The sequence below is a fragment of the Chiroxiphia lanceolata genome, chromosome 2, assembly GCF_009829145.1.
Source record: "Chiroxiphia lanceolata isolate bChiLan1 chromosome 2, bChiLan1.pri, whole genome shotgun sequence".
NCBI lineage: Eukaryota > Metazoa > Chordata > Aves > Passeriformes > Pipridae > Chiroxiphia > Chiroxiphia lanceolata.
Window position 1 is genome coordinate 4,965,628 of NC_045638.1, and position 27,240 is coordinate 4,992,867.

At 44.9% G+C, this 27,240-nt stretch overlaps 1 protein-coding gene across 1 annotated transcript; it reads right to left on the reverse strand.

Annotated features, from left to right (window-relative positions):
- Nucleotides 1-8,748: 8,748 nt before the first annotated feature.
- On the reverse strand, nt 8,749-26,754 carry TMPRSS3 (transmembrane serine protease 3). The gene is made up of 13 exons (XM_032678203.1): nt 26,737-26,754; nt 25,275-25,419; nt 23,227-23,337; nt 22,226-22,342; nt 20,699-20,822; nt 19,525-19,650; nt 18,755-18,798; nt 17,864-18,029; nt 16,214-16,383; nt 14,551-14,646; nt 13,324-13,466; nt 11,749-11,901; nt 8,749-9,376 (listed from the first exon to the last, which is right to left on the reverse strand). Exons 1-13 carry the CDS (start codon nt 26,752-26,754, stop codon nt 9,356-9,358), a joined length of 1,434 nt encoding a protein of 477 aa, XP_032534094.1. The 3' UTR covers nt 8,749-9,355.
- Between the last annotated feature and the right edge of the window lie 486 nt (nt 26,755-27,240).

A 27,240-nucleotide genomic window follows, 5' to 3' on the forward strand; every position in this document is an offset into this window, starting at 1 on the left:
TTTATCCTCCCTCCTTCTCAAAGGAATGATGCTGGAAGTGTCCTCATTGCCTATTCCCATCATGATCCTGTACTGAATTACATTTTACCTCTGCCCATAACTTTACACCTAAGAACACAATATTCACTTAATGTTCGGTATTTCTTGATAATGAAGCAAGATGCCTATGAAAAAAATGCTCTGTAGTAGCATAGGCTAATTTCAGATACTTGATTTTACACCCAGTACAACTCCTGGATGCTGATGGAGAAACTCTTGAGCTTAATTTCTGGGTTTCTGCTGAGCCCAACAGCCAAGAAGGAGATAAGGAGTCAGGATAATGTCTATCTACAGGCTTTAGGCAGGATGTGTGTCCAAAGGAAACAGTCAGTTTTGAGGCTTTTATTTTACATCAGTTGTGTTTGTCCAAACACACTGATTTACATTTGCTTTTTTATCTGTTTTATGTTTTTTAGTCACTCTTGTCTGACATACTGTTAGCACTCTTGGTGTCCCATAATCAGACAGGTGGCTGATCCCGGGCAAAGGCTGGCAAAGATTCCCAGCTGAGTGTCAGGTCTGTGTGGCGGGGAGGTTTGTCCATCACACTGGGCATTCTCACCAGCCTGGCTCTCGTTTATCACTGGGTGTGTGTTCCACCTGTTGCTAAATAAGTTATCTTCAACGTGGTGAATCATCAAGTCAATGCATTTATGTGTATGTACAGCAATCTTTTTTATTTGCTTCTTAAATTATGCACGTGATGGGGAGCCTTCAAAGAGTGTTCAGTCCAGGGACAAAATTAACAGGGGCTACAAGTGCAAGGAAAAAAGAAAGAAATGGGGGTTCCTCTTCAGTGAGGCAAATAAGCACAGAGCCAAATGAGAAAGGGTTTGCAGAGGGGCTTGTTGTTACTCATCCTTTCTTTTAACAGTGTCTGGTGGGTATGTATTCCGAGGTAAATGGCAGGGGAGCAGCGGTGCAGCTCCTCCACTCCCAGCTCAGTGCCTTGCTGGAGAGCATGCACAGGTTGTCTGCAGCACTGGGAAAAACTGGGACTACAGGTCAGGTCAGGTGGAGCTGCACTTCTCTCCCTCATGCTGCAAAACCATCAGCAGCAAAACTGTCCAGAAGCAGTCACGTTCCTGCACACATCCATGGTTTCTGTTGCTTCCCAGGAACTTCAACAGGGCCTAAGGAAAGGCCACTAAAAGGATTTATTATAACTATTAATTATTATAATTAATTGCTATCCACAAGGAGTGATAAAGGCTCAGTCAACATTGCAGAGCTGGTGGCGTCAGTGTGGTAAGAAAGGTGACGCTGCCGCCTGCCAAGTATGGGGGTGGAGGGGTTACCCCAGGCAGGAACAAGCCAGGGGCAGGCAGCCCTTGGGAGCAGATAGCCCTTGGGAGAAGGCAGCCCTTGGGAGAAGGCAGCCCTTGGGAACAGGCAGCCCTTGCAGGGCAGCAGGAACCCTGCAGGGAAGGCTGTGGTGTGGGCTGGGAGCTCTCCCCAAGCTCCAGGTGGGCACTGGCTGGCCTATCCCCTGGAATGGCCCTGAGTCTGTCCCTGCTCTGTCACAGTCTTTGTGCTTCAGTTGTGTGTGTGATTTATGTGATTCTCATGAGTGACAAGTCTCCCCCTGCATGAGTCTCACAGTGGCATCCCTGGTGTCTCACAAAGGGATGCTGGCAGTGCTCAGGGGGCTACCAGGAAAAGCAGTCACCACCCTCCTCTCCAGCTCATCCCTGTCACAGGCAGGGACTAGGAACTTCGGGTCCCAGAGGAGTCAACATTTACTTACTGTCCTACTGCAATGGGAAGGGGATTAATTAATCACCTGGAACAGAATTTTTAAGTCTCCAGTCCCAGCCTGTCAGTGACTAGAGGGTGACCTGTACAGCAGCTGCCAAAAAAAAAAAAAAGAAAAAAGGAAAAAAACATCTTTAGAAATATGAACATGTGCCCACACATACAGGTGGGTGAACAGGAAAACAAAGGTTGCATAAATAAAGAAGCATTTCTACCTGTAAATACAAGATGATCCCTGGCTTTGTTTAAAATGACTCTGTGGCCCTCAGAATCAGACAGGTGGGAAGTACTGATCCCAGTGTAGCACACATGCAGAATACCTGGCATTGCACAGCAGGCAGGGCTGCCAGAGATAAAGACCTTGCATTTGGGAACATGTAAACTGGGATGCTCCCAGTTTGCTCTACCTGCTGCTGGCAGGGAGGGAAACAGCTCTGAGTCCCTCTGATGGAGGCAGGGGCTCCACCACGAGGGTCCTTGCAGCCACCTCAGGCAGTGAGATGGGCTCTGCCTCTGTAGCCACTGACCTGGGCTCGAGTTTCTCTTTGGAGTTTAATCTCCACCAAACACACCCTTTTGTGGCCGTGAAATGGGGGGAGCAGAAGGTCCTGGAGGATGCTGGTAATGAACCACAAACATAAAGCTCTTTAAGTGTTCCAAGGCTTTTTTTTTTTAACTTTCCTTTTGTTGGTTTTCTGGCTTAATTTTATTTTCGAGCCTACCTGCTTTTTTGAGGCTTCATTCTATTCTCTGCTTCACCCAAGAAGGCAAACACCCTGGAGGCTCAGTTCCCTGAGGCTGAAGGACAGAGAGGCCAGTGGGGCCACAGTTCCCTTAGGAAGGAGGAATGTTTGGAGCACAGACACCACAGCCACTGCAGGGACCCCTCACTGGAGCAGGGGACCGGGATCTGCTGTGAGTGACGCCTGTGCAGGGACAGCAGGAAAAGCACAAAGATGCTCAAGGACCAACTCAGGCTGTGACAGGGGCAGAAGTGCAGAATGACAGGAGGGGTGAAGCCTCAGGGGGTGAAGAGTTGAAGTGAAGGAGAGGGTGCTGCCTTTGGAAGGGAATGAAGGTTTGAAGTTATCCCATGCGCTGGGGATACCCGTGGGGTTTTCCTTGTTTCTTGCAAGCAGGCAGCACATCTGCCCTCCTCCTGCCTGCCTTCCCAGTCCCCTAACCGCTCCTTGTCCTGGTTTTGGCTGGGATAGAGTTAATTTTCTTCTTAGTCGTTGGTACAGTGCTGTGTTTTGGATTTAGTGTGAGAATAATGTTGATAACACACGGATGTTTTGGTTGTTGCTAAGTAGTGCTCACCCTAAGCCAAGGACTTTTCAGTCTCCCATGCTCTGCCAGGGGGGAGCTGCACAAGAAGCTGTGAGGGAGCACAGCCAGGACAGCTGACCTGAACGAGCCAAAGGGATATTCCATACCATGGAATGTCATGTTCAGTACATAAACTGGGGGAGCTGCTCTGAGGGGCAGATAACTGCTGGGGAACAGGCTGGGGATCCATCAGTGGGTGGTGAGCATTGTGCATCACTTGTTTCTCTTGAGGGTTTTTCTCTCCCTCTCTCCTTTTCATTATTATTATTATTGTTGTTATTATTATTATTATTATTTTGGGTTTTTTTCCTTCTAATTATTAAACTATTCTAATCTCAAGTCACAAGATTCACCTTCTCTTTCCAGTTCTCCTCCCCACCATGGCAGGGAGGGGAATGCACAGGCAGCTGCATGGTACTGAGCTGCTGGAGTTAAATCTCAACACTCCTGAACCTGTTGGACAGAATTTGAGAGAGAAACTGAAGAAGAAACTATTGAAACAGTCATAAAAACTTCTGACAAGTTTTGTGCAAGCTTTCAGCTGGGTGGAAGAAAGTGAACTGAGTGACTGTCCCCACTGAGGGAAAAGCAGGGATGTTTCAGGCTTTGGTCTGGCATCAGGTGCTGGGCTGATTGTCTGGCGCTTGTCCTGCCTCCTGCCCAGCCAAATGCCATGGGCAGGGTACATGAGGAACATCCAGGGGAGGGAAGGTGGGTATTTAGGGATACAGACGGGTGGAGAAAGCAAAGGGCTTGTGAGGCAAGGAGGTCTTTGAGAGGTGGAGGGGATCGTGGGGCGATGCAGAGGAGGCACTATAAAAAGCAGGGATTATCGTGGCGTGGGTGGATGTGGGAATGCAGAGCCACGGAGGGGCAGGGACACAGCCTCACAGTCTCTGGCTGCCACGGCCCTGCCTTACTCCTCCTGCAGGCAGGAGGAGGTGAAGGAAACCTTCAATAGGCATCCATCTTTCCCTTCCTTCCTGCTGCAGCCACAGAGAGACGAAGTAATTTGATTCTGGAGAAGTTTGTCTTCTACTTCCCCAATAGCTTTAGGAGTTCCTTGAAATTAATCTATGTAGTGGGTATCTGTACATGGCTGTAAGTGTTGAGCCCTGGCTACCTGTACAGAAATATTTTTGTGTTTTGGTCACATTTTTGCCCTGAGGCTTGTAAATTGTGATACCAGGCTAGTCCTAGTAGAAAAGCTAACGAAAAGGAAGGTTGTTAAATCTCTAAATAAACTTTTTTTTCCTGCCATTTGTGAGTGACAAAAATAATTTGTAGGCAGAAGGTTCTTTTTCACTGTTACTGTTCCAATTATAAATTCAGTCTCAGATGGGATTAGCCAGGTATTTGGAGATGTGGACAATATACTGCTCAACAGATCTCTCTGGATCAAAACCAGCTCTGCAGTAACATCTTATGGTTAGCCCACTGTAAATTTGCAGTGTTTTAAAAATAACAAATACATCACTTTTAAATATATCAAAGCATGAGAAAGGCCTAGGCTGTGATTTCCAGGGCATCCCATAACGTGAGGAGCCAGCAGCACTAGCACAAAGAAGTCACACAGTTTGGGGAGCCGGGCCCAGCACCCACCAGAGGAGATCTGTGAAGGTTTGTGGATGCTCTGACCACACTCCCGTGTGCCTGGGAGTCACCTCCTGTGCTGGGGAAGTTGCATCTCCTCGGTGACCTCTCCTCAAACAGCCAAGAGTGTGATGGGGACTGTAACTGTGTCCACATTATCCACCTCTGGTGGCCGAGGCACGAACTGTTCAGTGTTTATTTATTTATTTTTCAACAGAGGATGTAGGCAAAATTTTGCTGTCTGCTGCCATCTGCTGTGGGCTTAATATTTTCATAAGCATTTCAGACTTTTTTCTGATTGAAGTAATGCTGCTGAGAGTGAGGATGCCCTAAGAATAACACATGGAGTTGCATGAAATGGATCTAAAACTCCCTGACACTTGACCCTCTACACAAAACGCACTTCAGAAAGTGGGAAGGAATTATGATTCCCCCATAGGAAGGAATTATGATTTACTGGTGATTTTATTTTTATGTGCAAATTGTTCCCTCTAAGTGCTTCACTCTGTGGTGCTTCAAGACACCCTTGTCCTTTTCTCTTCCCTTCTCATTTTTCACCCTGTCACGGCCCTCCCTCTCTCACCTGAAAGCTTCAGGGGGACCATATTTATGGCTGGCAGCCTCAGAGCAGAGCTCTGATGTGTGTGCCTGAGGCAAGGCCACGCTCCTTGTTCAGCTGCCAGCCCTGTGCCTGCATTTGCCTTGAGTAAATACACTCCAGCATTAAAAGATGGGGGAATCACTATTTTTTTTTTTGCTCCTGCCCATAGCATTTTACAATTATATTGCTCAGATCATCAGCTACCAAAGCTCTCTTCAGGAAAATGAATTAGTGATGGAGTCAGTTTTCCTTTAATCAGGAAATATTGGCTTGGTCATGTTTTGACATCCCAAAATACTGCATTTTTACCTCTCCTCTGCCAAATCTTGATGCAAACTGTTCAAAAACTTACCCATCTAACCCATGTCGATGCTGGGGCCACAACCTGCTCTCCTCTACTGGGACTGGAGCTGTGCCAGCAAGAAAACGTGTGACAAAAGCAACAAAACAAACTCGGAAGCCTCTGCTCATGAAAAATACATAAAAAGAGAGATTAAAGGCAATGATCAAGTGTGCTCTTTGGGTTCAGATAAAAAACACTTCCTTGTACCCTCCCTAAAGTCAAACAGACCAAGCAAGCTCCTTTCTTACTGTGCTTTATGCAATCTCGGGCCCTTGCTGCCCACAAGTGTGATACTGGGCTATTTGTTGAGGTAAATAAATTTGATCTGCAGATCTTAAAACAGTGCTACACTCACAGAGATTTCTGGAGAGCATGTACCTTTCAGGGATCAAACTAGCTCTGTCAGCAAAACCAGCAGGATGCACAGTGCAGCTCTTAGTTTTCAACCTGCTTTGTCTGGATATCGAAGACACTCAAAAAAAATAAATGAGCCAGATCTGGGTTTTTTTAAGCTAAATGTCAAGTTCTTGAATTTGCATTTACAGGTCTACCTGAATCTTGCCCTACAAGCAGAGCTGTGCAGCATCCCCACCTCTGTGCAGGGATGGACCGGGTGGAGGATGTGTCAGCGTGTCAAAAGCATGTTAATAACATGTTACCCATCAGAAGGGACTTTGACATCCTCAGACACCAATATTAGGCACTTGTTTCATGCTTATCTCTGCCTCTTTACAGAAATTTCTTGTTTATTTGTACATCTCAAGTGGAAAAAACCCCGAATATCAGACTGGCTAAGGTGGAGTTTATCCACGTGATGTGTTTCAGAGTGTCTGGAAAAACTGCATATTGAATAAAAGTCACATCTGGTTCACCCAAATTTACCAGTTTTGTCTCAGCTTCCAAACTTAATTGTCACAATGACAGGAACAAATGATGAATGGCAAAGAAATTTTTCTTCACATGCTGGACATTTCTTGCAAAGCTGTACATTGGATTAGCTTCCTGAGGGTCTGTTACGTGGTGATGCGAGGCTGTGCCTACAAGCAGGTTGTATTTCCAAGGGATACCATGGCTGTAACACAATCCTGTGTTAAAGCAACCATTTCAAACCAGTGATCTGAGTTCACAAGCCAGAAGCTGTTTAGTCAGCCTCTTTAGTAATGTGGCAAATATAATACTCCCCCAGTATAAAGACCTTAAACACTTCCAAGGTGTTTACCATGAGACTCCTAATCAGCATTAATTAAACCAGAGCTGCCTTTAGCCCCAACTGGCTTGGCAGGCCTCTCTACAAGCACAGGAAGTGTAGCAAGTTATTTTCATTGAATGAAGAGAAGAAATTCCAAGGAAAAAGAAAGGCTTGGCAACCTACCATAAAACCTCCTTGAAAAGTTACTTTTCTGTGTACCAGTTCATTTCAGCTGTAATATTGATGACTAGTAGAGACCAGTTCATTAGTCCCACCTCTCTCAGAATAAACACAATGACCATCTCTGCTACAAAACCCTTCCCACAGCAAATGTCCTAAACCTCTGTGTACCTTCACCTGGCTTAACACAGATACTAATATTGTGATTATATTTATTTCAAAACCTTTGGCATGCATGTTAATGGCATAAGGTGAGGGAGGAAAATCCAGCTTTACAGAGTAACTCTTTTATATGATAAGGGGGTTGGAGCTAGATGATATAAGGTCCCTTCCAACCCAAACCATTCTATGATTTTAAATCATGCCTATGCATAATTAAGACACCACAGCAAGGGGCCTAACAGAAATCAGAGGGAAGATTCACAGGCTCACTGGGCTGGGTCTACCCATAACTGACTGTCACTGGTCTAAGGGTCAGTGCAACTTCTTGTTGGGAAGAGTTCAGTAGCTTTCTACATTTTACATTGGATTTCTCTTTAATAAAAAAAAGCAGACCACAATGGATACTTATCATACAGTCTTTTTATGGAAATAGACGAGTTCAAAAGGAATTTTCAGGAGTCCTTTCAGAAATATGAAATAACAACCCTGTCAGCTCCGAGAGCAGAGCCCTCGTCTCCAGACTGCTGATAATGTTAAGACATGAGCCATGTTGGGATGTGAAAATGTCGTGATAACAAGCAGTGAACATTAAAACTCTTCTGAAAATGTCTCAGGGTTTTGTTTTAATTCTGCCATGGTTCTGTCAAATCGAAATTAATTCCAGTTTCTGTGTCAGTTTTGCAGTAATTCTTCCCTCTCCTTTTTAACAACATACTGGTTTGGGAAGTGCTGTTTCCACTGCACTGCAGTTTCTTTAGCCAGGGTGAAAACTTTTGATGCAGTGTCCTGTGATGTCAGAGTTTGTATCCACAGAACAAGGTGGAGGTTGACAGTCCATGTGGGTTTGCTGTTCTTTCTCAATTCTGACCCAACATGTTGCAGCGAGAATGAAGTTCTGATTCTGCCGGTGCTTTCTTGCAGCACTGGTGATTTAGAAGCATACAGAGTACATCCAAAACCACATTTCAAACAGATCATCAGCACTTGATCAGATGATAAGGTCAACTTTGGCTGATATTGAAAAGCTCTGACAATATTATCTATTATTCATCCTACCTCAGCCCCGGCGATCAATTCTAAAATTAACAACTTTCATCCCAGGATTTTCACAAAGGGCAAGCACAGAACAACCAGAGATTTCCCAGCCTAATAACAGGAGACTGTTATATTAAAACTGAGGTTAGGAAACCCCAGCAGCACTTCAGATGTTTTGTCCCTTGCCTGGCTGCCATCAGTCCATCCACACACTGATGTCATTAATAGATACAGAGTCTGAGGGATCTATATTGTCACATCAGCAGAGAAAGGGAGGGAGAGCAGGGAAGGTGACTGAATGTGAGAGCCTTGGTGATGGTACTATGTGATGCTTAGCTTGGGAATGTTCAGTGGCTATTCCGCTACGTGGTGCACCACAGTTAGAGGGGTAATTTTGGCTCTCCAGCCTATTCAAAGGCCATAAAGAAGCTACTCTTCCCTTTAAGACTGTTCAGTAAGCTCAGAATTTTTTCAGTAAAGTTACAACCTGTGTACTGGTCATTTCAGAGCTCTTTACCACAGGAAAGCGCATAAGATTCAATTTTTAGGGACGCTGTTCACAGCCACATGATAAAATATTTGAATTCTGAGATATTTTTTCTAACGGGAGTTGAACATACTTGCCAAAATTACCAACTGCCTGCTTCCTGCTTGTTTCCTGGCTTCCAAGAAAGCTGCTGCTGCCTGTGCAACAGAGCATGGACCTTATATATGAAAACTGTCAGGAAAAAAATCTTTTTGTGGTTCAGATCTTGGAAGATAAGTACTAAAATAATATCTTGCAACCTGATCTGAAGTTGCTCTAGTCCTTTGCTCATGGTGCCTGCAAAACTTTATTGTGACAGCATCCTTGGTTATCAGCCTTAGTTTTTTTTCTACATGTGAAATTTGTAGCTGACAGTAAACACACACGCTTGCCATCCATCATCCAGCTGCTTCTTCCATCCAGAAGAGGCTGAGTGTGCAACAGCCTGCATCAAGTACAGTTGCCAGTACCAAAAATAAATGGTAAAAAGCAGTCTGTGAAGGTCCGAAGCTCAGAGCAGGTGACCAGAAGAGTGAGGTGGGTCCATCCATGGGCCTGGAGCATGATGTGGGTTTTCAGGAGCCCTGAACATCGTCACTCTCCTCAGGTCTGCAGTTCTTCTCTCTGGGAAGAAAAACCAGTTATGCATCTGTTGCAAATGCTCATGTTTCTGCCCATTGTACTCTGAAGGGGTTTTCCTGTTGTACAAAGGCCTCCAAAGGAACCATGAGGCTGCTGGAGTCAGGCCTGCCAGCTGAATCATAGAATCACAGAATGGTTTGAGTTGGAAGTGACTTTAAATATTATCTAGTTCTAACCCTACCATAGGCAGGGAACCTTCCACTATCCCAGGTTGCTCGGAGCCCCATCCAACCTGGCCTTTTTTGGGCAACCTGTGCCAGTGCCTCACCACCCTCACAGGGAAGAATTCTTCCTAGTATCTAATCCAACCCTGATCTCTTCCACTTTGAAGCCCTTGATCACTTTATAAGAGAGATCTGTGCTTTCATTGGATATGAGCTCTTCATCTGAAATGTTTGGGTGTTTGTACATGCAAATGAATCAAAATGATGTATACATTTGAGGGGGAGGAAATCAAGTAATATTAGAGGTCTTACAGATTTAGAAATGTTATCCTGTCTTCTTTAACTTTGTTGAGTGACAGATAGGCTTGTGAAAGCCTAAATCTTCATGTGCAATATAAGTTGTGAAAACAGTGTGTGTCATACAGTGTACAGACGTGGGCTGGGCTGAAATTGCACACATAACCTTATTTTGGGCATTTTCTTGTCAGTGAATGTTTGATATTGGCATTTTGGTTTGAGGAGGAAGTCTCACAAATTTCACAAATGAGATGGGGACAGGAGTGGTCTCATCACGTGCCTGTATTGCTGGTGCTGGAGTAGCATCATTGCTATTCATTCATTCCCTCATTCCAGCAAGCTGGGTGCTGGAATACCAGCACTGGCAGCATTGTCTATGAGACAGGGCAGGATGGGATGCACCCTTTGGTGCTTAGGGTGGCTTTACCACAAAGTTAAAAAAACCCAACATTAAGAGGCTGTGCATAGGTGTCTACTTGGGAGCTACGTACCCAGGTTCCTACCAGGGCAGTGGAGGATGGTTCACTTCACCTTTTAGTACCACTTGAGGTGCCTTAGTGCACTTTGCCTGACCTCCAGCAGTTAGTCTGGAAGGCCTCAGATGTCCCATATCTACCTGGGCCATTATAGGATATCTGAGCCACCCCCACAGGGATAGTGAACGTAACCCAGGGCTAGCTGTAGATCCTTGTCCTTCTGCAGGAACACCTGTGAGCCAGGCAGGACAGCCTGGGGTCTCTAAAATGGCTCTGGATGCCCCTGCTGAGGCAATGGAACCCTACCTGGGAGTCCCACTTGAAGCACAACTGCTCTCTCTGCTCAGCTGATTGAACCCAGCATCCCTCTGGCAGCACTGGAGAAGTACTGACTGCAGCAAACCTGGTCTCCAGACAGTGGGCCACCCTTGGGTCACGTGAAGGTGGCTGCAGTGTGCCCCAGCTTCCTTGCCTCTACCCTCCTCTCCTTCCAGCCAACATCATGTTCCCACTACAATTTCTTTGGCCCACTTGGCTTTCACTCCTCAGGATTTTCTGTAGCAGCCTCACGGTTTCAAATGAAGCCATAGAATCACAGAATGCTAAAGTTTGGAAGGGACCTTAAACAACACTTAGTCCCAACCCCCCTGCCATGGGGCAGGGGTACCTTCCACTAGACCAGGTTGCTGAAGGCCTTATCCAAGCTGGCCTTGAACACTTCCAGGGATGGGGCAGCCACAGCTGCTCTGGGCAACCTGTGCCAGGGCCTCACCACTCTCACAAGTAAAGCATATCTTCCCTAATATCTAACCTAAATTTCCCCTTTCTCCATTTGAACCCATTACTCCTTGGCCAGTCACTACAGTTCCTGATGAACAGTCCCTCTCCAGCTTCCTTGTATCCTCTTCAGATACTGGAAGGTTGCTCTGAGGTCTCCATACAACCTTCTCTTCTCCAGGCTGAAGAGCCACAACTTTCTCAGCCTGTCTTCATATGGGAGGTGCTCCAGTCCTCTTACCAACTTTGTAGCCCTTCTCTGGACTTGCTCCAGTAGTTCCATGTCCATCTAATGTTGGGGGCACCAGAACCGTGCACAGTATAGTCCCCTGTCACCTCCTCCCTTGGCATCCTGACTCAGCCCTTTCACACCTCCCTGCTCTGTCTCCAGGCCCCCTCCCCAGTCATTCCCACCCATATTGACATACTCTCCTCTCCTCTGTACCCCTGCAGGGTGCTCCCAGCATCTCACCAAAACCCCTGCACCCTGCTCTGCCTGAGGACCTGCCCTGATCCCTGACCCTGGAGTCACACGTGTCCATGCAACACAACTCATCTGTGACAAATATGAGCTAAGCTCTGTGTGGCACAAGAGGAGCAAAGCAACAACCAGAGATGGAGGAACAGGGCAAAACCAGACCTCCATCTGTTCGTGTATCCAGTCCAGGAAGGAAGTTGTTCGGCTGTAGACACCCGGCTTGTTCTTTTCCGCACAGCCCACTCCAAAACTGGTGGTCCCCACCAACTTCCAGATACTCATGTCTTCACAGGCTAAAGGGCCCCCACTGTCTCCCTGGAGGATGAAGAATTAAAACAAATGTCAGTGCCCTAGAAAATGAGGGGAATATCTATTCGGGCAGGTAGGGGAGAGACTAATTCAAAGTAATTCAAAGTTTCTTGTTTCTGCCCTATTCTGGGTCCTGGAAAAAGCATATGTTACAGCAGAAGTTGAAGACTTTTGAGACATATATTAGATCATATTTTTCTTTCCCTGGCTCATGGCTATTGAGCTGAGCTGAGCCCACGGTTGCAACAACAAGCTCACATCTCATCTCCTTCCCTGCCTGCTCCCACATTCTTTTCCGGCCCTTCCCAGGCACTTTGCTAAGCAGATATTACTCAATGGACTCACACCTAAGTACTGAAAACTCTCTTTTTTTGTTTTCTCTGCCCTATGAGCATCAGAGCCAGCACAACAACAGAAAAAAAGGGAATTTGTAACAAGCCTCTCCCAGTGGTGAGTCGGGCTCCCTGTGTCACGTGGAGCTGTGTGCTGAGCACGCTGCCTTTGGGCAGCAGTCCCAGGCAGAGCAATGTGCTGGTGCCAGCTACCTTGTTGGGGGGGTTATGTGCAAACAGGAGGCTAAAGAAAGATCTAAGCACCCACTGCCTTTGCTTTAGTTTGTCCTTTGCGTGACGGAGACTGAGCAAATCGGAAAACATGAAGTTCACAGAATCACAGAATGGTTTGGGTTGGAAAGGACATTGAAGATCACCTAGTTTTAACCCCCTTGCTGTGGGCAGGGACACCTTCTAACAGAAATTCCTCCCCAGCCCTTGCTCCATGACTAGTTAGGCGAGTCCACATCAGTTTGCATGTGGATGAGACCCGACACAAGGTTGGCACCATCATGACTTTGACAGTGATTTGGAATCATCATCACCCCGTGTTGTGAAGGATGCTCTGCTTCACCACTGCTATGAACCTCCCTCCCCCAGAGCCATCACTAGCCCTCTGAGTTACACCTCTCCCTTTCTTCCTTCCCCTGCCTTGCTACTCTTTTCAAAATCACACACTTCTGCTTCTATGTTGAGACACGTGTTGGCTGCTCTTCCCCACGGGCTTTCCACACCTGGCAGGTCTCTGGACCTGCTCACAGTGCAGGGAAGTGCAACTCAGCACAGTGCAGAGGCCACAGCCAAGGCAAAGAAAGGATGGCACCATGCTGCAGCACATGCAACTAATCAAAATATGCCTTAAGTAAATTTTTCTTCAGAAGTAGCAGATAAAGTCCACTGAAGAAACATAAAAAGGAAATTGTAGCATATGAATGCAGGCACAGTCAGTGACTGATAATCGCAGTGAGCAGAATAAATGGCACAAACCCAAATGTTTGCCCAAGAAAAGCCTGGGAGTGCCTTCTGATAGCTTATCACTCATGTTTTTCCATTGCTGGTGTTAATGAGCACAGTTGCAGTTTGGAAACTTCCATACCTGGCAGGTGTCCACTCCTCCCTTTAGGAAACCAGCACAGAGCATTGAAGAAGTTATGATCCCACCGTAGACATCCCTGTGGTTGCAAATTGCATTAGAAATCAGAGGAACACCTGCATAATTCATGGTGTCAGATGTATCACCTGTTAAAAAAAAAAAACACAGGAAAAAAAAAAAAAGAAAAAAACTTTCTGCCCTTGAAAATAATCACCATTTGTAAACAGAATATGTTTTAGTATACAAAGAATTGGCAAGCAAGGGTCAAAGAAATATAGTTAAAATGACAACACACAAGTAAGGCAACTTGGTGTCTCATCACTTATAGAATACAGTAACTATCCACTCTACAGAGCTATGGACTATCACACTGTATAATAAAATCTGTTCATTATATATTTCCATTTCAAACTAGACAATCAATGACAGTAATGAACTAAAAAAACTAGTTGAACATTGCCCGCAATACTAGTGCCAAAATTAATTTCAAAGTTATCACCTGTTCTGTTAGTCAACAAATCATCTGCAAACATCTGGTTTCTTTTATAAATATGTATTTTATTTTATTTTATTCCAAGCCTGAACGGATCATTGCTATAAATGGAAGTATTTGCACACTGCCTATTGTCAGATCAGAGCTGACTTTTTATGTGGCAAGCCTTGTTTTCATTTTCTCCCCACCTTTAACTGTTATCTGTAGATCAGGTAACATTCTGTTCTTGTTCTCTGAACAAGGGAACACGTTAAATGACACAAATGAGGAATGATAAAGAACAATTACCTGAGAATTCACGTATTTTCACATGAAAGTGATCCAGTGTAAATTATTGATTAACATGACCTGTGAGTCATGGTAAGAAAAAAAAAATAATTCCCTTTTCTTTCTCACATTATTCACAGATCCAATTTCTACATCACCCAACCTGCCTGAAAATGCAGGGATGGTCAATTCTTGCATTCTTGCTGTGATTTCTGTGCTTGAATTTATAAAGAGTCCAGCCTCTCTGTATCAGAGGATGTGCTCATCCATTCCATGTGATAAATGATTCTACAGAATTTTTGCAGTTCAGGATGACCATAAAATTTAGAAATATGTGTTCTTTCGCCCCCTTCCCACCCCACTGATATTCCAGAAAATTAAACACTGAACGATGCCCCAACCAAGTCCTGTATTTACTGTGGGTAAGATGTTTATATGTAGTGTAATCAGCAGCAGGCCATTTAAAATACCTCCTTCCACAGTTGCTCCCCATCCTGATACCCAACACATTTTCCCTGCTGGGAAATGTTCACCATAATTAGGCAGACAAATTGGTTCTATGTGACCTATTTAAAAAAAAAAAAAAAAAAGTGAGAGAGAGAGGAGAGAGAATTGCTTTTTATAATTCAGCAAAAAAAAAATGTATGCCTCAGAAAAACTGGAAGATTTGGCTCACAGCGAAGTTGTTATGAACACCACCCACTCCCCACATAAATAGCCTGGCAGTTCATCAGGTCTCTTGTCTCATGGCCAGCTTGAGGGGTTTGAAACAACACCCACACTGGGCCCAATGAGTTTTGAGTATGAAGCAGCAGAAGGGGATGTCAGAAGGTCAGTAAATTGAAGAAAGAGCAAACACAAAATGCACGGTGTGGGCAGCTGATGGGCAGATCAGGGGCCCCACGGCAGGACTGCTCTGGTGAGACAAGGAGCTGAGCGTTCTCTGTGCTTTCTGAAAGGGCAACCAGACACCCCGGGGGGGCTTTTTGCTCCCCACTCGTCAGCTCACAGAGTTCCTGTGTCTCTGTGCTCTGGGTTATGGGATGTCGTGCCATATAATCAGTGTTTGATCCTCGCAAGGACAAACCGACGCGTCGAGATGAGCCGACTCTGAGTAAAGGGAGGGAAAACACAAGGTATTACTGGGCAGTTCCAAGTGGTTCAGTTCTCCACAGTGATCCCAGCTCAAACATCAAGCCCCCAGCATGGACCATCCAAGCCCCCTGGGGCATGGTTGGTATCTCGCTCAGGTGCAGAGCCACTACTGTTCTTGGCAGCCTCTCAAACTTATTCCCGAGCAAAAGAAAACAGCATCAACTGAGATATAAACCAGAACAAAATCAAACTTAATTTTCATTAAATGTGAAAGTTTAAAGTATTACACTAGAATTGATTTTGGAATTGACAATCTAGATGTGTCAAGAGAGCACCTGCTCCCCTTTGCAGAGAGCTCACAGTGACTAGGAGGCATTGGCAGGTGATTCTGTAAATTCATTCAATATTATTACATATTATTTCAACTCAGTGTGTCAGCTGCAGGTAGCATCCAGATGAGAAAATAAAAGTAGTTTTAATTTAAAAACATAACTACATTTGAACTGCCTTTTCTCCTCTTTGAGATTTAAGTTTGATTTTCAGCTTTGGACACTGCTGGATATCCCAATACTCACAGAAGGGACATGATAAAAATCTCTGTGACCTTCAAGTAAAATGAGGCAGGGCGTTTATTTTAGATAGGAAAAATATTTAGAAATAATAAAGTTAATGTTTGCCTATTATTAAATGCCTTCAGTAAATCAATACTGGGGTGGACCGGGAACACTTTGCAGCACGTTGTTGCTGTCCATGCCTGGATAGGGAGTACAGAGGAGTTCCTGATACAGGTCAGGGTGGTTTGGTGGTTTCTGCTGGTGTTGTCTGAACAGGAATCACTGCCTTGCCATCACAGCAGCAGTCTGGCCACATCTACACTGCACATCTCTCATTGATTTTAGAGGGGATGGGAATCCACTCCACTGTCCTGGGGCAGGCATAGGCATCAACAGAAGTTTCCCTGTCTGTACCAGGAGAGACCCTTCTTTCTTTTAGCTGGAAAGGTGAGAAAGTCTAGTGAAAGCTAACAGAGATAATTACCATTGAGAGCAAGTGGTGCCGCCAGTTTCATCAGGGCTATATCATTTCCCATTGTCTTGGGTTTATAATTTCGATGGTATATGATTTTTTCCACTGAATGTGGGTGAACCTCTGTGTCTTGCTGAGTCACAAAACCGACCTGCACACTCCATGAGCTCGGCAAGTACAGGCTGAAATAAAGAGGCAGAAGACAGTGAAAAACCTTCAAGAAAACCCTCAGGTTTTCTAGTTGTCCTCTGAGCTTGTGGACCACATAAAACTCTACACTCAAATAGCTCTAGTCTGCTGTATTTGCTTAACTGTCCATTAATATTGGCTATGTTTTGCACCTAACTTTTAAAAATGTAGAAACAATGACTAATCTTATTAAGACATTGGGTCACTGATGCATTATCTGTGAAATATCTGTATATTTCCACAAATACATGAGAGTTTTGCTTTAGCCCAGCTGTCTGTCCTCCTGAGAGACCCCACAGCTTCTGCCTGGCACACCTCTGCTCAGCCATACCCCCACAGCACTTGTGGCAAGGCATTTTCAAGGAGAAACTTTCCTTCTGGAAGGTGTTTCTGCCCCCACTTCATGAGCAGGCACATCTTTCAGCCTCCAGCACATGAGCAGCTCCTCTTCTCTTGGCTCCACCCCACTGGCATAGCAGAAGAGCTGGGAAAAGGCTCCAGGGATGCTGGTTTTGTTGCCAGCTCCCATCCCCATCAGCCTTTAAACACATCACGACCAACTGGGTTGTGGGGCATAGAGCCAAGGACAAAAGTCCTAAAATGCTTAATTCTTAAGTAATTATTCTTATGGCAACACAGGGCTCTAAATAGGATCTAGTAGTAGGATTTGTCTGTCCCGCCCTTGTTTTTTACTGAATTAAAAAGCATGCTAGAGGACTTGCTCAGAAGAAGACATCCATGTTGTGGGTGCTTAAAAATGGTCAGAAAAATCCCGGTTTAGCTGTCTAAATGTCTTTGGTAAAAGTGGTCTGGAGTTTGTAAGGGCAAGAAGAGCTCTCCTGCACTATTAGCACCAAACAAGACTGCAAACACAGATAGATCATTATAAATGAGAGGGCTATGTTTGTCAAGAAGATGAGTTTAAACTTCACAAAGAAGATGAGTTTAAATAAGTATTTAACATCTATTTACAAGTATAAGACCTCTTCAAACTGCGTAAAAAGGAGCAGTGAGTATGTGGCAAAGGGTACAAAGCTCAGCACAACTGATTAACAACCACTGATTGATCCTGTCACCTTGAAAAATGATCCTGTAATTTATTTTGGAGTTCCAGTGGATCAGAGGAGCCAAATCCAAATTCCTCTGGAGCTGCTAACTCATATGCAATGTACAGAAATTGCAGATCAGGATACTTAAAATCTAGCACTTAAATGTGGTTGTAAACTGATTTCCCGCGATGCTGGGAGTGACCAGAACACCTGAAAACAGGGGGTGTGGATTGGGACCAGTTCTAGGGGAGGCTTTTTTTAAGAAAGACTCATGTGACAAGAGAGAAAAATGGCTCAAACGTTATGGAGCCCAGGAAACAAGGATAACCCAGCCCTGCAGTTTGTTTTTCGGAGACAGCAGGGTGCGTTAGCAGCGGCCCCACACGCAGTGGGACACCCCGAGCGGGGGGATTTGGGGACTCACTCGTAGACGCAGTGGGCGGCCGTGAGGATCCAGCGCGGGGTGATGACGGAGCCCCCGCAGAGGTGGTGCCCCTGGAACTGCAGGCTGACCTGCCAGGGCCACTGCCGGGGGGACGACGCGTTGCCCCCCACGATCCGCGGCCCGTAGCTGGCCCGTGTCCCGCACGCTGCCAAGAACCAAAGGTTACGGTCCGTGGAGGAAACACAGGCCTGGTCTTGGTCACCTTCAGCCCCTCCTCTGGGAGGCTGGGAGGTCTCTTTAGCCGGATCATCCCCATCCCAACCCCACCAGGCTGTGGCAGCTCTCAGGAGTTTATCCTCCTCCCTCCCATCCCTGCAGCATCGTTCGTGGCCTGGGGGCTGTGGGGGTCATGTCTCTCCCCTGCAGGGAGTGCTCAGCTGAGCTGTAAAACCCACAGCTCTGCCCTCCTTACACACACGGGTCCCACACAGGCAGGCTGAAGCACCTCCTCTCCCCTGGTGATGATTTTGCTGTTGTATTTTGATTTTTTTATATAGCTGACATGGAAGAGTGTGGGATGAAAGCTCAAATGTTAAGGCAGAATTTCCCTTTCCCTGACGAGGTGGCAAAGAATAGGAATTACAGTATCAGTCCAGGGACTCGACTCACAATCTTCAAATGCCTGCTTTCTACTGGGATTCTCACTAAAATGCTCCTGCTATCTGATGCTCCCAGTCTGCACTCCCAGACTATTTTCACTTGCTGAAATTCTTTCAAATTTTACTCAAGAAATATAATTTTTCTTTGGTGTGATAAACTGATAGTATAATATGCCCCGAGTACAGAATTCCTCCCAACTCTTGACATGCAGCGGATAAAGAAGGACAGAGGACAGTTTCTGATTTCATTTTCATTTTTCCTTGTTCTTACCCAAGCATTTTAAGATGATCACATTGCCAGAAGTGCACTCTTCTCTGAGATGAAAAGACAATACAACATTAGTTTCAATTCACAAATACTGATTTGAGGGGTTTTTTCAGCATTGTGTCATTTTCCTGTGCACATAAATATAAATAACTCAAACATTGAAAGAGGTACAAAGCCATGAACTCATCCAACCTAATTAGGGCATTTAACTGAAATACTTAAGTCAGGAGCTTGGCCACCACCAGGAGCCTGCAGACCATATGCTGCCCTGCTGAAGAGTGGTTCACTCTTCCATGAGGGAAGGCTCATCAGCAGTTTTCAACATGTGATCTGTAGTCTCCTTGGATCCATAGCTTCCTTCTCAGTGGAAGGTAACTAAGAAAAACAAGCATCTGTCAGGAGGAAGAAATGGACCATAAAGGGTTCATAAACCCACTGGGAAATATATAAGGATCTGTAAACCAAAACAAACTGCTTCATAATGGAAAAAGATAAGTGCCTGGTGTCTATCCATTTGCAAAAGTGGGATCTTGGGACAAATAGTCTCTTCAAATAGCTCATTTGAAAGCCTTTGTTGATTTTAATGGGTCTTGGATCAGACTCAATTCATATTCCAGCAAGACTGATGCTGAATCTTGGTCTGTGATGCGTAACACCACCAACCACTTATGAAGTACTACACGTCTGAAAAAATAGCAAGAATCCCAAACTGTTAGTAATTCCCCTTTTATTGACTTCTCTCTTTCTGTCAGGAGGAAGGAGCTAAGGCATACCTGAGGTTTGTTGCATTCTGCAGGGATGTCACTTGATCAGCTGAAAACCATTGGCTGAGGGATACAAAATGTCTTTGAAACTGTTTTTCGACTGCTGCCACGGGCAGGTAACCTGAACTCACATAACTGCAAATAAACCATAAACACAGCTCCCTCAGACAGCATTTCAGCAATCTGTTTAAATAATTCAGCAGTTCCACTGATGAAAACCCAGTGTAGCAACCACAATAATCAGACTCTGACACTCGATAAGGTAACTCTATCCTCCCCCTATGCTTCTTACAACATGCATGTATTTTTTACATAATCATGTGTGGAAGCCACACATGCTGAAATGCATTAAACTGGCAGAGAAAGTAAATTTTAATTCTAGTATTGCAATAAAGCTTTTTATTGTAAGTGTTTGGCACATTTCCTGAGGCACTAACAAGCTCATTGTTTCCTTTTTCTAGAATTATGTTTTGCAGCAGGGAGGATGAATAATCTGTAATTTTCTCTTGTCTTCGTTGTTGAACAATTCAGATGTATTTTGTCCTAAAGGCAACAAGAGTTTATTCAAAGAGGCTTTATAGTGCTAACTATAATGTGCAGAAATTAGAATGATGCTGTTGTAAGAAATAACAGCACATCATGGCAAATCACAACTTCCAACTCTTTCTCAATTTTGTGAAAGTTTGTGAAAGAAAGGGTGCTTTTTCAGGAATGGGATCAATCCAGCATTAACCACGTCACCAGGTTCTTTTGTAACTGTGAGGTGGACCTTAAATCCTACCAGATGTCATGGTATGATTTGTACATACAAATTTCGTACAGAGGAAGTAAAAGAAATGGAAAATGCTCATATGATTTTTGTGCCTCCCCACAGGCTGTAAGCTACTGGAGTGACAGACAGGACTCAGGCACCTGCACTCCACAGGCAAGATTTAACCAAACCACTGTATTCAGCCATCATGCAGGATTTGTAGCAGTAATAAAAGCCATTTGCAGTGCACAATTATTCAGGACTATTTCCCACATCATCTCAAATCTCCTCAATGATATCATTCACAAAGGTGGATTGTTAAGACATTTTTCTTTTAAAGAATGAGCTAATACAAGGTTTCATTAAAAACACTGAAAACGTCAGAGTTTGTTCAAAATGCCAAATACAGTTTCTGGCATTTGCTGTTCATACCTTGAGAACCCCAGGTGTTTGCAGGTAGCATTTCCATACTCTGCTCTCCAGTCATCAGAGCAGACTGTTCTCCAGGATCCAGAAGTGAACACTTGCAGCACTGCCTTCTTGCCACTCAACCTGACTTTGAGATTCAGGAGAAGAGAAGCCTGAGTGAGTTGTGAAGATGAACCATCAGGCACACAACAGGTACACAACAAGTACTCAGCAGCATCAATGCACCACTGTGGTATCTGTGTTTTCGAGCTCACCAAATTTTTACTGCTTGCCTTTTTAATCACTTGGATTCTTTGGCAGAATTTTTCTGTGCTTTTTTTTTTTCCCCATTAAGGAACCTTCCTTAATGTTCTAGCTGAGCTAGAACTGCCAGGAGAAAAACATCTGTGCTCATGGGAATGGATAGGGAATGCCAGCTCTAATACAGGTGGAGAAGGCTGCCTTGCCCTCCAGGAGCCTAAGCAGTTCTTGCTGATTGCAGTGAGTTGGAGCTGCAGGTTCCTGGCAGGAATTTTCTGAGGAAACTTGTGGTCAAGATAAGTGATGAAAGGTGGCTGGCACCTCCTGCACGCCACAGCACAGTCAGAGATGCCCCTGTGCCCAACTGCCCAGGAGGCACCTGGACCTGGGAAAGGCACATCTACGTGGTGTCCCCAGGGAGAAGGGAGGCCACACACGTGGTCACTGCTGAACAGGGGTTTCCCACCTATGCCCATGAGCCAGTGTTATGGAAAAGCAGAGGTATTGCCACAGGCTCCACAGAGCCCTGAAGGCTGAACATCTTGTGTGGGGTTAGATGGGGCCAAAAGCTTGTGGTTCTTTTCATTCCTAGTACTGCACAAAGTTATGCTGCCTCCTCACCTGTAGGTACAGGAGCCAGAATTACAAGTGCACTGGTCTACAAACCAGTTATTCTGTTTATTAATATTAGACTCCTTTCTCTCCAGTGGCTGTGAACACCACAAAAATTTTCCATAGCACAGGACCTAGAGGGACCATTTAAAATGGCCCTGTCATGCCCAAAACCATCACAGAGAGAAACTCAGACAGAGGGTATAAATTTCATATGTAGCAGCAAACTCTGCATCACTGTACAAAAGGAAGCTGCTGGTGTCACCCATTACCTTATCCCTTAGGATAATATCAGGCTTTTGCAATCTTCAAAACCAACAGAGTGCAACTGTGTGCCAGTGAATACAGAGTTCTGTATTTACACACCGCAATGCAGTGGTGTTATACCTTGCAGGCAGAGGAAATGTTGGCAGTCAAAAAGCATCTGGGCTTCTAATAGAGAAAGATGCCCAATATGGCAGTTGCAATATTTAGGAATCATCACATTTATTTAAGAGCAGCTTGATTTCTCATGAACTGTAAATCAGTACCTCAGAGAGGTTGTTCCTCTGAAGTGGCGATTTAGATAATCTGTCTGTCTCTATCTTTCTTGTCTCAAACTACCCCAACTCTTTACAGCATGCATTGCGCCAATGCTACAGGAGGAGGTAGGAGGGATTTAAATCAAATTTAAATTACCACATCTGTACTCATCCTCCCCTTCTTTGCAGTTGAAGACACCATTGCACCTGGCTGATTTCTGGATACACTTAAAGGATGATCGACAGCGAAACTTCCCAATGCAGTTGTATTGGACTAACAAGAATGAAAGAAAACAGAGTGATGCAAACACACCTGGATATTCATTTAACACTTCTGGCTTCCATTATCTGGCCAGATTTCAGCCTGGCTAAGGAAAAGGCAACTCCTGTACTCTAGGAACTTTTGAAATAGAACCTGGAGGTTGCTACCTGGTGCTGTTAAACTCATCCATTAGTAATGACTCATAGGAGGAGTCAGCCTTGCTCTCTGTGCTGACTCCTTCCCAGATCCCTCTACTCAGTTTAAGTTTCACTCCAGGGCAAGTTGCTGCCTGGTACTTCAGTCCCTCAGCAGCCAAGCAAGGAGACCCTTGTAAAACACAGCCAGAGCATGCTCTTCCCAAGGGGATGCCTCAACCTCCTTTGAGCTTATCCCTGTTGCAGATGTGAAGACACATCCACATATTTGGCCCCCAGACCTGGGAGGGTCACACTTCTCAGTTGCAACTGAACTCATTCTACATTTTCTTTTCCTTTGTAGAAGTTGGTTTTGATAGGGAACAGTTCTTTAATTCTTTGAAAGCAAGCTTTGAGAAGTGAATTACAGGACAAAAGTGTGGTGTGAACTATCTGGAGCCTTCCCTGGGTTCTAAACTCAGCTCATCACCCGAGGGGAGTCAGTGAAGTTTTACTAGAGAAAGGTTTCCTGGAGCTGTGTGTTCTCCAGTATTATAAATATTACACCAATCCTTTCAGGAGTGCCAGACCTGTTTCATCCCTACGTGTAAATAAAATTTAAAGCCATCACATCAACAAGATTTTTTACTTCAGCAAACAAGCTGCAGTAGTAGTTTAATTCTATTCTCAGTAAAAGGCTCATGAAAAATTAAGCATTTGAACGGTTAAGCGAGAACTTAATGAATAACTAATGGTACTCACCACCCAGGCCAATGGCAGCTGCTAGGATTACTGCAAGGAACAAACCACAGATATATGGAAAGTATCTTAGGGAGGCAAAAGCATGGCACATCGAAGGTGGTTCAATATCTCCTGGAAACCAAAGAGAGAACAGCTTCTGTGAAGTTGAACCTAGCTGAGTTTGCAATGAAAAAGATTTATCTCACATTAAACTAGATGGCATTAAAACTTCCTGCATACACTTCATGAGCTGACCTCACCTGGAAGGGTTGGGATCCTCTGTCTCAGGGATTGAGAAGGCTCCAAGTGCTTTGGTGCTGCGGGTGCTCTCAGACACCCCTTCAGCATTTGCCTCGTGAGGGCTCTGAATTGTGCCCCTACAGAGCACCTGGGATGTCCTCAATGCAGAGGAGAATGTGAGCTCTAAGTTTTCATTTTCAGGGGTTACATCACACTGTGAGCTTTTCAAGTACATGAGCACCTCTGCTGAAAATGTGAGTCCCGGAACAAAAGTGAAATTTGGACCAGTTTTGTTTGTGTGATCAAACCTGCGTGCAGGGCACACATATCCTCTCTGAAGGCTTCAGAAAGTCAAGTGGACTAATAAATCTTTCAGTGGAAGCAGCAAAGAACAAACTAGTTTGAGTCTCCTCCTTATGACTGTTCTCCTCAGTGACGTCTCCTGACTCTTGCTGGTCCCAGTGCTCCCTTCAACCACAGCCCCAGCTGGATGCTGGGAATCCTGGGAATCCTGGGAATTTTGGGAATTCTGGGATGAGGGCAGAGGCCACACAGCTCTGCCTCATGCACTGGGGAGCTAAGTCCCACATGTGATGCATTCCTCCAAAGCTGGGGTAATGGAGACACAATAATGAGTAGGAGGAGCCCACAGGTTCAAACAGAAGCAGGGATATTAGAAAAAAAAACAGGATTAGCTAGTAAATAGGTGCTCAACACAAGTAGGAGGAGAGTCATTGGTCTTTTTGGACTTGGAAGCAAGATTAACTGAAAGTTATAGAAAGCTAAATTAGCAAAAAACCAGGATCCCCAAACTGGTCTTGAAAACTGTGTGAAAAAGTGATCTGTTAAAAATTTTGCCATAAAGGCAAGAAGAGAACTGAGGGATGGCTCAAGGCCGAGTCTTGAGTTTTCAAGTGAAAAAAATATGTATCTAAAGTTAAAATACAGATCTGTAGTAACTGCTGAATACATTTCATGAGCTTGACCTGCTCACCAGCCACTGACCTCCATAGTTGACCTGCCACTGTCAACCTGGAAGACAACAACAGATTCCACTGAAAATAATGAACAGTTCACTTGTCTCAAATGTATTCTGATATACAAGGGGCAAACTATGGGGAAATAGCAAACACAGCTACATAGGGACTGGCAGAACCTTGTCTTCAGTTTTAATTCATACTGCTCTTCATCCTCTCGTTCTTCAAGCTTTGAATTTCAGATTGGCAAACACTTGCAATCAGTCAAGGATAAGGAGTGTCTGCCAGGGTTTATAGACTCTCTAGTAAATCCCGGGTTACACAGGCTCTCTCAGGAGAAGCTGAGTAACTAGTTTTGGCAGTGGAATTGGTGCCTGGTATGCGAAAAATCTGAGACAGCTGTAGGAGCTAACGGACCAGAAAATTAAATCTCCATTCTTGAAGCTCAGCCTGCCTCTGTTGAAGCTAATGGTCATTTTGCCATGAAACCTACGGGAAGCAACAAACTCCCAGGCTGCTGTATTGTATATTCAGTTTTTTTAATGGACTGATTTCCAGGTTGGTAAAATTTCAAATGAACCATACCAAAATGTGCCTGAAAAGCCTGGGGAAATGTTTGCTGCGTGGCTCAAGTGTGTGAATAATGTAGCTGTGAAAAATGCTTGTGTGTGCAAGCCAGCACAAGATGTCATCACGTTACTAAGCTGGCCAGCCTCACAGCTGGGGGAGGGAGGTTGGGTTGCTTCTTCCTCTAAGTGATTGTTTTGAGTGGGCAAGCATAGTTTTGCAAGGCTAAATATCTACATTACCCACTTAGATTGCAAAGGTCAAAAAGCTGTGCAATACCCCTACCAGGTCCATCTACACTGGCGTCCACTCTGGCTTGTGGTATGAAGAAAAATCTTTTGAAGGTAAACTGAATTTGTGGTGCTGGAGGTTCATCTTCTGCAACAGAGATGACTTCAAGACTTCCAGTAGTGGGATTTGTCTCTTGCACCTGACTCAACAAGAGAAAAAAAGAGAAAGAACATAATCACCTTATAAAATGTTGTCATAGAATCACAGAATGGTCTGGGTTGGAAAGGACATTAAAGCTCATCCAGTTCCAACCACCTGCCATGGGCAAAGACGCCTTCCACTAGACCAGGTTGCTCCGAGCCCCATCCAACCTGGCCTTGGACACTTCCAGGGATGGGGCAGCCACAGCTTTTTTGGGCAACCTGTGCCAGTGCCTCACTACTCTCACATTAAAGAATTTCTTCCTAATACTGAACATAAACACTCTCATAGCCTCCTTTAGGTACTGGAAGGCCACAAATTGGTCTCTCTGATGTATTCTCTTCTCCAGGCTGAGCTCCAGCTGTCCCAGCCTGTCTCCATAGCAGAGATGCTCCAGCCCTCTGAGTATCTTTGTGTCCTCCTCTGGTCTCTCTCCAGCAAGGTCCATGTCCTTCCTGTGCTGAGGACCCCAGAACTGGACACAGTACATTGTTATGCACTTAATGTTCACATGAGGAGCACTTATAATTAATTTACCAGCAAACTATTGAGGTTAATTTTTGTTCATATTTTTCTAAGCACCATATCTACCTGTAATATCTCCCACTGGGGGTGTAAATCCATCCCCTGCTCTATAATTGCATTAGGAAGCAGGAGACTAAAAGTCATATGACAACTGCACAGAACCTGACAGCATCCTCATTCAGGAGCCCCTGAATTTTACTCCAGTAAACTTTTGATGACTTACCATGCAGTGGAAAAAAAACCCCACAATTAAAATGAGCTACACTAGAATTCAGGGGAAATAGAATTGGAATGCTAATTTCTGGCTCTGCACATTGGCAAAAGGGGTCAGATTTTTGAGCTCACAGTGGTGTGAAATGGGTCCAGGTTTGTTAAAGACAGTGCAGCTGTAAAAGCTGCTGTAAAAAGCTGCTCTAAAAGCAGCATATTTGCATAGTCATTTCCAGAAAAGGCTTACAATGACACATTTTAGGCAAAGAATACATGTTTTATCTGTGACACTATCTTCAAGTCACCTGGAATATCTTTTCACCTTTCAGCAAACAACTGCAATAAGGTTTACGCTCCTTCATTTGATAAAATTCCACGTGCATTTCAATGAAAATAAACAAAACTTCGTAGAGAACCTGCTAGCACGGTTTTAAATATTAAAAACAAAAAAAGTCTTCTGACTGGTGCATAATTTGCCCATCAGGAGACAAAACAGCATTGTGAAGCAAATTACATGAAAGCCGAACGCTGACGTTTTGTTCATTTAGAGGCTATCACGCGCTCCCAAAGCTTCACTCACCTCTTCCTGAGAAGTCATAGCTAAAAGCAAAACTGTTTTCTTTCTTCATTATCAAAAGCAACCAAAAGGAAATTCTGAGTCTGCTGAGCCGCTCAGCTCTGGGAAGGTCTCCACCGAGCCCCGCTCAGCCTGTTCCGTGCGGCGTTACGGCAGCAGCCCGTGTAACCCAACCTGGTGAGGGGTATCGGGTGGCCTGGCTGTGGAAAGGGGAAGATAAAAATTCAGCATGCTTTCTAATTAGCCTAAGAAGGCCAGGTGATATCGTGGCATTTGCAAACCTCTCTGTAACCCCTCAGCAAGGGAGCGCCACAGGCAGCACATCCTCATCTCCCATCGAAGCTCGCGCAGCTGAGGATCCTGGTGGTCCAGAGCTGTGGGTGGCAGAAGGCAGCTGCAGCCCCAGAGCTTCATCTCTTCAGCACACCTTGCTCTTCCCTCCCTTGCTTTACAGCCTTTGCTGCGTGCCTGCACGGGGGTTTTGAAAAAGACCCATCGTTCAGTTAT

Bases quoted from the DNA above. Each gene is read 5' to 3' on its own strand.
- TMPRSS3 (XM_032678203.1), bottom strand. The intron at 18,030-18,754 runs GTAAGAACAAGG...GGTTCTTGGCAG, and splicing joins GATCATCTTAAAATGCTTGG to CGTGCGGGACACGGGCCAGC. The intron at 11,902-13,323 runs GTATGGAAGTTT...TTCATCCTCCAG, and splicing joins GAGGAGTGGACACCTGCCAG to GGAGACAGTGGGGGCCCTTT.